Source organism: Temnothorax americanus, unplaced genomic scaffold, assembly GCF_048541705.1.
Source record: "Temnothorax americanus isolate GAGA-0224 unplaced genomic scaffold, ASM4854170v1 Scaffold59, whole genome shotgun sequence".
NCBI lineage: Eukaryota > Metazoa > Arthropoda > Insecta > Hymenoptera > Formicidae > Temnothorax > Temnothorax americanus.
Window position 1 is genome coordinate 95354 of NW_027509741.1, and position 11710 is coordinate 107063.

An 11710-nucleotide genomic window follows, 5' to 3' on the forward strand; every position below is an offset into this window, starting at 1 on the left:
GCTATATGAAGATGGCTACATTTCTTATAATTTAAATAGCGAATATTCTTTTATATTATAATGGTCTACACCACTTTAGCGAAATAACTTAATCGTCAATAATAATTGTTATTCATTAAAAATTAAATAAAATTGTGAATTTAATTATATAATTTAAATTCACACTCACAATTTTTTTTTTCTAGATTCAAAATTTCTTTCCTCTTATATATATATACATGCATCAGTTTATTAAATACGAGACAATTAAGAGTATTATATTTTGTCATTGGTAATATTTGCCAATTTGTTAGCAATAAATATTTGTCATTTTAGAATATAAATTATCATACCAACGATTAAAATCGCGAAGACAATAGTCCTTAATAATTTTCTCATAATGTAAAATTTAGATTACTAGACATCACAGACGCGCGTTTCGCGCGCGCTATTTAGCTTTAATATTACACACAACTGTCAAAATATGCTATGACAGCCGCTCACGAAGTTAGCGCAGCAACAGAATCAATCAGCATCGCGGAAAAGAGCCAACAAAGCACGTCGAGACTTTCGAGAAGACTTCGAGAGATGCGAGTATCGATTTAACATGCCTTTCAAATGTAGAGAATGGTTGCTACGGCTGCGTTCGGGGAGCGCGCTATTAACGCTATTGAATCATTTTGTCTTTATCGCTCATCAGGTGTAAAACAAGGATAGAATAAGCAAACAGCGCTAATAGCGCGCTCCCCGAATCCAGCCTACGTGTGGCTTACTCGGCACTTGCTCGCTACGTGAGAGGGACATTGTCGCGGGAGAATATTGTTTGCCGATTGTCGATTGGTCATTTCGAATTGCATTGGCCGCGTTCAGCAGGCAAAACTGTTGAGTATCATCTTATCAACACGCTACGCTGATTTGCTCGGTCTAAAAGTAAGAGCCAATCACGTTCGATCGCTACTGATCGGTTTGTTCTACTGAACGCGCCCATTTTGGCCCATTTATCACGCGGTTTCATCGTGATTGCGATCTCGTCGCGTGTGACAATAACCTTCTCCTCACATTTCGCCGTTTTTTTGCGACACGTTGAACCCTAAAACGAACATCGAGCGCGACGTCGCGTCGAGTCGAAATCCATCGCCATATATAGCGTCCATCGATCCGCGTGGTCGTCGATCGTACGCGCGTTTCCCTAAACGCGATAAAGACTACCCGTGAGCTATTCTTACGTACGTACACAAGCCATCGATGCACCGTTTTTCGATTTTGAACGCTCACATGTCTCGAGCTAACTCGGTTAACTACAAATTTTTTTCAGCCGTATTGTTCTCTGTAAAGAAGCAGGAGCCAGTAACCAAAAAGAAAAGTTAAGGAACTAGAAATTTTAGATCGCAAGATCGTGAAAATAGTCGGCCCGAGCTCGTGCGGAGAATTACAAGGTAAATATACGGCGGTGCAGTATAATTCCTGAGAAATTTAACTCGTGGTTCCCCTGGCGGAAAAAATTTTTATAAATAACTATAAAATTTTTTAAATTTTGTAGAAATATTTCCGCCAGGGATGGAAAGTAATCTATCTCTCGGCCAAGGTAATGTAAAGATATGGATGTTTTCGCTTTTCAGTTCGCTGCAAAACAAGCTATGGCGGAGAATGAGCACAAGCCTGAGAAGGCAGTACCCTGTTGTTCAACAGTGGAACATCCTAAATTAATCTCATTGTCAGAAGAACGTCGTAATTTAATCTCAGTGGCCAATAAGGTTTTCGGAGAGGGCAAATGGAGTCATACTGTTGTCAAACAAGAATTATGTATATCTGCGTCATGCTGATCGAATAAATATGAATAGTCAGGTCTATAGAAATAAGAAATAAACTCGTGAATTTGTTGCAGTTGCAGGTCCCAAAGAAGTAGATTCCGATGATGAACATATCGACGATGAGATAAATGCACGAAAGAAATACCGTACCGAATACATCAGTTACATCAAGATCCAGCTTGAGAATGGAAACTGTTACGAAGACGATGGTATTTACATTGCAAAGGAATCTACAAAAGGCTTGTCGATACAAAACGCCAGAATCGTATGCGTCTGTCACTTGAAAACAATAAGTAGCGTATTCTATATTTTGGTTGAATAATTCAGACATTTTTGTTTGCGCAGGGTTCTGCTGTAAATGCTTTGAAAAAAGTTCTCCTGTCATTTGGAGACAAAGTGGAAAGAGAGCTGAAACAACTACGAAGACAGATTGGTTCTGAACGAGGTAACTATGATACAAAGAGATGTGATACAGTTATTGGGTACGCAATTTTCAGAAAAATTAAATGTTTCAGTCAACACGTTCGCTGCCGGAGAACCGATGGATTTAGCAATAAATTTTCATGATTTAATCTCCGTAGCCAATAAAGTTTTTGGAGAGGGCAAATGGAATCATACTGTCCGCCAATCCTTAGGTATATTTGTCATCAGCTGCATAAATTCTTATAAGTGTTAATAGGCAAATCTGTAAAAATAAGCTCGCGGATTTGTTACAGATTTCGATAATGACATAAATTCCACTAGTACAAGACGTATACATTGTACTGGCTGCGTCAGTTACGTTAAGATCCAGCTTGAGAATGGAAACTTTCACGAGGATATTGGCTATATCGACGCAGACGAAGGCTTGTCGATACAGACAGTTAGAATTGTATGTCAGTCACTTGGAAAGAATAAACAGTGCATTTTATAGTTTGGCTGAATGATTAACTGACATTTTTGTTTGCACAGGGCTCTGCTATAAATGGTTTATTTAGAGTTCTCCTGTCATTTGGAGACAAAGTGGAAAGAGAGCTGAAACAACTACGAAGACAGATTGGTTCTGAACGAGGTAACTATGATACAAAGAGATGTGATACAGTTATTGGGTACGCAATTTTCAGAAAAATTAAATGTTTCAGTCAACACGTTCGCTGCCGGAGAACCGATGGATTTAGCAATAAATTTTCATGATTTAATCTCCGTAGCCAATAAAGTTTTTGGAGAGGGCAAATGGAATCATACTGTCCGCCAATCCTTAGGTATATTTGTCATCAGCTGCATAAATTCTTATAAGTGTTAATAGGCAAATCTGTAAAAATAAGCTCGCGGATTTGTTACAGATTTCGATAATGACATAAATTCCACTAGTACAAGACGTATACATTGTACTGGCTGCGTCAGTTACGTTAAGATCCAGCTTGAGAATGGAAACTTTCACGAGGATATTGGCTATATCGACGCAGACGAAGGCTTGTCGATACAGACAGTTAGAATTGTATGTCAGTCACTTGGAAAGAATAAGCAGTGCATTTTATAGTTTGGCTGAATGATTAACTGACATTTTTGTTTGCACAGGGCTCTGCTATAAATGGTTTATTTAAAATTCTCCTGTCATTTGGAGACAAAGTGGAAAGAGAGCTGAAACAACTACGAAGACAGATTGGTTCTGAACGAGGTAACTATGATACAAAGAGATGTGATACAGTTATTGGGTACGCAATTTTCAGAAAAATTAAATGTTTTAGTCAACACGTTCACTGCCCCAGAACCGATAGATTTAGCAATAAACTTTCATGATTTAATCTCAGTAGCCAATAAAGTTTTTGGAGAAGGCAAGTGGAATCATACTGTAGTCCGCCAAACCTTAGGTATATCTGTCATCAGCTGCATAAATTCTTATAAGTGTTAATAGTCAGGTGTATAAAAATAAGTTCGCAAATTTTTACAGATTGGTTTGATTATGATGCATATCGGTTTGATTCCGACGACAAAAATTCCGACGACGAATCTTTCGACGATTTAAGTAAAGATAAGATAAATTTGCGAAATGAAAACTGTGCTGGCTGCGTCAGTTACGTTAAGATCCAGCTTGAGAATGGAAACTTTCACGAGGATATTGGTTATATCAACGCAGACGAATTTACAAAAGACTTGTTGATGCAAAACGTCAGAATTGTATGCGTTTGTTACTTGAAAACAATAAGCAGTGCATTTTATATTTTGGCTGAACGATTAAGACATTTTTGTTTGCACAGGGTTCTGCTGTAAATGCTTTGAAAAGAGTTCTCCTGTCGTTTGGAGACAAAGTGAAAAAAGAGTTGCAACAGCTACGAAGACAGATTAGTTCTGATCAAGGTAACTATGTACAAAGAGATGTGTTACAGTCATTGAGTAAGCAGATTTCAGAAAAATCAAATATTTCAGTCAACACGTTCGATACCGCACAATCGACGGATTTAGAATCGAATTTTCTTGATTTAATCTCAGCGGCCAATACAGTTTTTGGAGAGGGCAAATGGAATCATACTGTAGTCAGCCAAACCTTAGGTACATCTGTTATTAGCTGAATAAATCCTCATAAGCGCGCATAGTTCAATCTAAAATAAGCTCGCGAATTTGTTATAGATTTCCAGGTATTAAATTATTGTTTTATGGATCAAGGTAAACGCGCTGGCTGTGTCAGTTCAGTTAAGGTCCAGCTTGAGAATGGAAACTTTCACGAGGATATTGGTTATTTCTACCCACAGGAACTTACAAAAGACTTTTTGATATATAGCTGTAGAATTGTATGTGTGTCAGTCACTTTAAAAAAAATAAGTAGTATGTTTTATATTTTGGTTGAACAATTAAGGTATTTTGTTTGTGCAGGGTTCTGCTGTAAATGCTTTAAGAAGAGTTCTTCTGTCGTTTGGAGACAAAGTGGAAAGTGAGTTGCAACAGCTAAAAAGACAGATTAGTTCTGATCAAGATAACTATGTACAAAGAGATGTGTTACGGTCATTGGGTAAGCAGATTTCAGAAAAATCAAGTGCATATTTTTTAGTCAGCGTGTTTGCTACCACAGAACCGATAGATTTAGCAGCGGATTTTCCTGATTTAATCTCTGCGGCCAATAAAGTTTTTGGAGAGGGCAAATGGAATCATAGTGTGATCTGCCAAACCTTAGGTACATCTGTTACATTAACTGAATAAATTCTCATAAGTGTGAATAGTCAGATTTATTGAACTAAGTTCTGCGAATTTGTTATAGATTTTGATTATGAAGATGTATTTTACGATGTAGATTCCGACGGTAAAATTCACGATAAGGTAAATGTGCGAAATATACATTACGTTGCTGGCTGCGTCAGTCTTGTTAAGGTCCAGCTTGAGAATGGAAACTTTCACCAGGATGTTGGTTATTTCTACACAAAGGAACCTACAAGAAACTTGTCGATATATAACGCCAGAATTGTATGCGTTACTTGAAAACAATAAGCAGTGTATTTTATATATGATTGAACAATTTAGACATTTTTTGTTTGCGCAGGGTTCTGCTGTAAATGCTTTAAGAAGAGTTCTCCTGTCGTTCGGAAAGAAAATTGATAAAGAGCTGCAAAGACAGGTTATTCCTAAACAAGTTAGCGACATAAAAAGAAATGCGACACAGTCATTGGGTAAGTAGACTTCAAAAAAATTGAATTTTAAAAGACGCGATTAGTGTCACGCGTCAAGTGTAAACGCAGCAAGACACTGACTTTGTATTTATATGCGGGCCAAGGAGTTGAGATACCCTTAGATTATCAGTAACGGCTGAACGGCTGAACCTATTAAATTTCCAGCTCAGTTGATTGAGTAGATTTGAGTTACATAATAAAAGTGTTTTTATTTTTGTCTACGTGTCCTACGGGCAGAGATATTACGGTGCAAAGTCTAAAATGTATAAAATTTACATTAAGACACGTCGTCACCTAAGAAAATGTTCCTTTCATTTTTCCAACACAATGCGGCGCTCGCAAACGCGTTTTCTCTCTATGGCGGTGCATTAAAAGAAATTGTTGACAATGGACAATATCACTAACGTCTCTAATGTCAACGTCTCTATATGTTAACTGATGTTAAAGGCTGATGACAGAGAACGTTTCCGCCCTAGAGAAAAAATTATGTGATTGACCCCTAATTTCTTTTTTTCCTTCACTATATCCCTATCACTTTTCTGTTTTCTCTACATCGCTCTTCGTAGAAAAATTATCTCGGTTAACATATTTTTGCCCTTCGTTCTTGGCTTTAGCTTACCAATGGGAATGCTCTATTATATAAGGAGTGAAACGAGGGAATGTGTGCGAGGGAGCAAAAAAAGATTTTAACATTTTAAAATTATTAAATGTTGAACAGCCTTTATTATTTACCTAAACATTTTTCTTATGGAAATTAATATCATTTATGTTGCAATGCATAATTATTTTATACGTTGATTGAATGTATTAACCCTTAAACTACACACTACCTATTTGAGACATAAACTACATACTAGGTCATTTTGACCCAGCGCTACTTTGCGTAATTACCACAAACGGGGGATTGATTCTTTTTGGCTGAAATTAAAAGGGTGCATTCTTGCAACACTCAAAATGAATGTCAGATTGTTTGTAAAAGGTTATTAATAAAGCTTTATGGTTCAAAAATTCAAAATATGGTTTATAAACCAAAAAATTGCTATTTTTTACGAAATATTCAATAACTTTCTAAATTTTCAATATTTTTACGTGAAAATTTAACAACAACGCTGCATACACTGGATTATATACTTTAAGGTAAAAATACGCGCGAAAGCTAACATTTCAAAAAAGGTATTTATTTGGAAAACCGAAAGCAATATAAATCGGTAGCACATTCGCTTCAAGATTCCTTAATGAACGATTCGTTTTCGATGGATAGGGCATGGAAACAATTCGAACTATAGTAAATAGACAAAACAATGTTAAAAATCATGAATCATACCATTAAATAAAACCCGACTGTTTGTCTCTGTCCGTCCGTCCGTCCGCAAACTACTCATTCGTTTATAGTGGATCAAATTTTTACCAAAAGTATATGAAATAAGGGTAGAATTTTCCGGGGAGTGCAATGATGTGGTTAATTTTTTGTTACCAATCTTTTTGGAAACCGGTTCCAAAATTTGCCCTAGATTGTACGACATCTATGTATAATTCAGTGTTATTATTGATAAACAACTGATTAAAAAAATTTCAGAGCATATTTAAACGTTTACTTACACTTTAATTGTTCGAAAGAAGCTCAAAAAGACTTTAAAAAATCACAAAAAATCACCCCCAAAATGCATAAACTACACACTGGGTCAAAATGACCCGTGATTTTCGGAACGTTTAACGTGGACGGCAGCCAGACACAGCCGGACGCCTGCTGACTTACAACGACTGTACCGCTATTTAGAGAGAGGTTAAAACTATCAAGATATGGCGCGACAAACCCCGATTTCAACGTTTCAATGGTAGATAATGCAACACAATTTTTTTACTGGGTCATTTTGACCCAGAGTGTAGTTTAAGGGTTAAAACAATTTTGTACAACAGTTTTTCAATATATAATCGTTTTTCATACTGGCATGTGCACTCGGTGACTTTACATTTTCTTAAGAAGGTAATTTTTTAATAATTTTATTTGACACGTTTGTTACCGCAGAACCGATGGATTTAATAGCGGAACTTCCTGATTTAATCTCAGCGGCTAATAAGGTTTTTGGTGAGGGCAACTGGCGTCATACTGTTATCAAACAAAAAATAGGTATATCTGTCATTAGCTGAAAAAATTCTCATAAGTGTTAATATAGTCAAGCATATAAAAATAAGCTCGCGAATTTGTTATAGGTAAAGATTATGCTGCTCGAGAAGTTCCTTATTACGTTATTGATTGCGTCAGTTACGTTAAGGTCCAGCTTAAGAATGAAAATTTTCACGTGGATGTTGGTTATTGCAGCACAAAGGAACCTACACGAAGCTTGGCAATACTTAATGCCAGCATTGTATGCGTCAATAACTTGAAAAAATAAATAGTGTATTTCATATTTTAATTGAACTATTGGGGCTTCTTGTTTGCGCAGGGTTCTGCTGTAAATGGCTTGAAAAGAGTTCTCATGTCCTTTGGAAAACAATTTGAAAGAGAGCTGCAAAGACAGATTAAGCTTGAACAAACTAACGACGTGCAAGATGTGACACAGTCATTGGATAAGCAGATTTCAGAAAAATTAAATGTTTCAGGTAACATATTCGGTTCTGCAGTGCGATTGGGAAATCATGATAACGAATGTTTTAAAGTACCTAAACCTGATTTAAATAAAGGTTCAAATTTGTTAATAACAGATTTGTAGGAAATAGGTATAGGAGAATAATATGAATCTAAACTGTAAATAGTTTTTCTTAAAATATTTTATAATGTTTAATTTTTCTCTTATATGTTCAATTGAAAATACAGCTGGAACAATATTTTCTGCATCTTAGGAAACCAAGTATGTGCACATACAGCGTTGTTTGCTCAAATAATTTGCTGAAGCTACTGAAAGACAATCTCACTGTCACATCCGTCATTCGGTAATCATATAATAAATATAAATCTGAAATTAAAATAGCACATATTTTCTCACTTTAATCTAGACTCTTTATCTTTTTTCCAAATAATAAATATAAACTCTACTTTTTAATATATACAATTAAAATTTCAATGTTTTCTATTAAATTTCTCACTTGATCTAAAATTACATATTTATATAACATTTCGCTTGTGAGTAATTAAAAGCCAGATTTTTTATGCGTTAGTTTTGTATCTCATGTACACATTACGAGGGAAGATCTCGACGTCACTTTGTCGACCATGCGACTGACCGCTAAAATTGCAAAACTGAAACCGATCAGGACAATGCGGCACATTCAGCCCCGGACAGAGCTGATCGTGCAACAGCTACGGGAACAAGTAAACACATTGAAGAAGGAGCTGGAGTTGAACGATATGTTTTTACATCAGGAGGCATTGCCAAACATCTCGAAATCCAGGCTCGAGCAAATCAGTCGAGACGTCATGAACTTTCTGCAGGGTTTTATTTCGGAATTAACGCTCTTCAACGTTACCTATAGGCACGAGTACTGGTGAACGTCGTCAAACAATTATACAAGTTCGTTTTCTTGATATTTTAATCAGATTTTTTATTCAAACTTGCGTGTTTTAATTAATTTTAAAAATTATTTAAAATTAACTGTAGAATGTGTCCTTTTTTGCAATTATTCCGTGTATTTGTGACATATAATATGATTCTTTTCATCGCATGTTTTTCGTAATTGGCAAACGATAAAAAGAAATTAATATAATAATCGTGAATACGTTATAAAATTTTACGATAGAAGATTTTTCTCTGATTATTTTAGATTGCGCGCGAAAGAAATCGAAGCAGAAAAGTTGAAAGAAACATACAACAACGTGATACCTATGCTGTCGCAATCAGATGCTGCTTTGACCTCATCGTCATTAATTTAACTATGTCATAACGGTATATATTAATTTTATCGATGTAATTTGCAATCGTACCATGTCTATATACATTTTATTAATTTTCTCTTCATTTTTACGCTGCTTCTTACTTATGTTCTTGCTTATGTTAATACAGATGAGATTGATGGTCAAATAAAATTATTTATTTATTTATTCGTATTGTATTGTTAATCATTAGTATTATATATTATTTAAATAATATATAAAAATCCAATGCAAGTGTTTATAACAGCAAATGTATTCATTTCTGTACAAAACACATGTATCATGTTCATCCTTTACAGAGAAATTAACAAATATAGGGGTATATTAAAATTAATGTGTGTGTGTGTGTGAGCGGTAGTGTATATAAAGAAGTTAACTAATATATAAATTTAAATATATTAGTTAAGAGATGGAGAGATAGGAGGAAGGAAGAGCAGGGAGAAGAGAAAGAGGAAGGAAAGTGGGAGATAGGAAAAAGAAATAAAGCAATGGAAGCAAAGATAAGAGAGCTAGAAAGGTGGAGAGAGTTAGAAGAGAGAGAGACAGAAGGAGGAACAATGTAGTAGTGAAATTGGTGGAGGTAGAGGAGGGAAGGCGAAAGAAAGCGGTAGAGAAGCTATGGTTAGAGATGGGGATTATATCTTTATTACTTAATTACAACTAATATGTAAATACTTGGTGTTTGCTGGGTATATATGTATACATATAGATATAATTTTTTTTTATTAACAGTTCTGCGAACGCACTCCTTATATATCTTTTTTTGAAGTTTGCCTCGTGGCATGATTTACCGCTGTATCGCTTGTTTTAACTTAACTTCATAGCAAAGATTCAATTTTTAAAACATTGGAAGACATTTTCGTAAATTTCGTAAATAAGAAAGAAGGAAGAAAAGAGGAAAGAAAGGTTAATAAGAAAATAAAAGGAAGAATTATATTTTGATTTATTTAATGTAAGTAATTTTTTTTTTCTTATTACGGTATAAAATATATATATATATATATATATATATATATATATATATGATTTGTGATATTAAACATGGTTTGAGGTAAATATGTTTGAAAAATATATTTTTAAATGTAAAGTAGATTATATTATGCTGAAAATATTTCTTATATCTTTATTGTTTATACAGAATGTCAGAGAATAAAAATATTGGTTCCGAGTCGGAATTAGATGATTACGACGATTCAGATTTAGATATTGCAAAAAATAGTATTAATGAAAAAAATAATGACAAAATAGAAGAAGATGTTGATGCAATAACGTTACTAACACCTAATGAAGACATTGACACAATAAAAATGTTTGATTCAACAGTGTAAGTAATCATCCATGTAACTTTTTATTTTATTTTAATAATAATTAAAAAATAAATTAGTACAATTAGTTATAAATAAAGAATATTGAGGTTTTCGTGACTTAACCCGTTTATATTAAATATACACTTTATATATAAGTTAATTTGTGTACGACGGCTTAACTCTGTCTCTTTATAATAATAGTATAGATATGAGTTTATTCAACAAATATAAATTAATAATAAATTAATTTATTATAATATAGATATTTAATAATTTGTTATTTAATTGATATTATAGTGAAGTAAAAGGATATATTCAGGATAGAATTCAAGTAGTTGCATGGAACGATGAGATAGAGCGTATTGAAGAACAGATAACAACTAATATTGTAAGTGTCCTTAATTTTTAAGATTAAAAATAAGTTTTTATTTATTAATTACTATTATATATTGAAATTCAATTCTAGCTAATGTTTTTTAAACAATTAAATAATAAAAATTTTTATAATTTATTACATTTTTTTTCCAAAAAGTTAATTTACTATTAAAAACAAAATATAAATTTAACAAAAACATGTAAACTTAACTTAACAGTTTACTTATAATTAGATTGTAGATTTAGACGGAGTACAAGCAAGAACCCCTAAAGTAGCAATGTATAATAATGGAAATGTTCCATTTGAATTACACGTTAGAGGCAATACTGTTTTAACAATATTGGGAAAGTATAATCCTTCCAATATAGTTAATAATAATCCTCAAGAAATTGAATTTAAAGATATTTTAAATACTTCTGAACGTGTCAGTAAGTTCTATTGATGAATATTTCAAAGATTCAATTAAACTATATGTATTATATATATATATATATATATATATATATAAAGTACTTGTTATTAATTGTGCCATTGATCGTGTGATTATCAGTTTTAAAATGGTTTTGATACTTTTGTGTATTTATATACGAGTAAATATGCTTGCGTTAAACTTTCTTTAATCAATAACTCAAATATTTAATTGTTTTAATGTTTTCCAGTATTAAAGGGATTTCTAAAAAGCAATTTTGGCGCGGTATATAATAATAAACTTAATAAAAAAATTGGTTGTG

At 33.5% G+C, this 11710-nt stretch overlaps 2 protein-coding genes across 2 annotated transcripts; both read left to right on the forward strand.

The window, feature by feature from the left end:
- The first annotated feature begins 254 nt into the window (after positions 1-254).
- LOC143904860 (uncharacterized) lies at positions 255-2748 on the forward strand. The gene is made up of 7 exons (XM_077419821.1): positions 255-1205; positions 1295-1415; positions 1599-1782; positions 1865-2055; positions 2136-2235; positions 2306-2425; positions 2507-2748. Exons 3-7 carry the CDS (start codon positions 1617-1619, stop codon positions 2701-2703), a joined length of 774 nt encoding a protein of 257 aa, XP_077275947.1. The 5' UTR covers positions 255-1205; positions 1295-1415; positions 1599-1616; the 3' UTR covers positions 2704-2748.
- LOC143904859 (uncharacterized) lies at positions 2748-10265 on the forward strand. Its single transcript, XM_077419820.1, has 18 exons — positions 2748-2841; positions 2912-3031; positions 3113-3267; positions 3348-3447; positions 3518-3640; positions 3721-3947; positions 4028-4127; positions 4197-4319; positions 4398-4558; positions 4641-4938; positions 5023-5225; positions 5302-5428; positions 7455-7556; positions 7640-7794; positions 7873-8029; positions 8270-8359; positions 8585-8937; positions 9188-10265. The coding sequence occupies exons 2-16, from the start codon at positions 2938-2940 to the stop codon at positions 8317-8319; spliced, it is 2175 nt and encodes a 724-aa protein (XP_077275946.1). The 5' UTR covers positions 2748-2841; positions 2912-2937; the 3' UTR covers positions 8320-8359; positions 8585-8937; positions 9188-10265.
- Positions 10266-11710: the final 1445 nt, after the last annotated feature.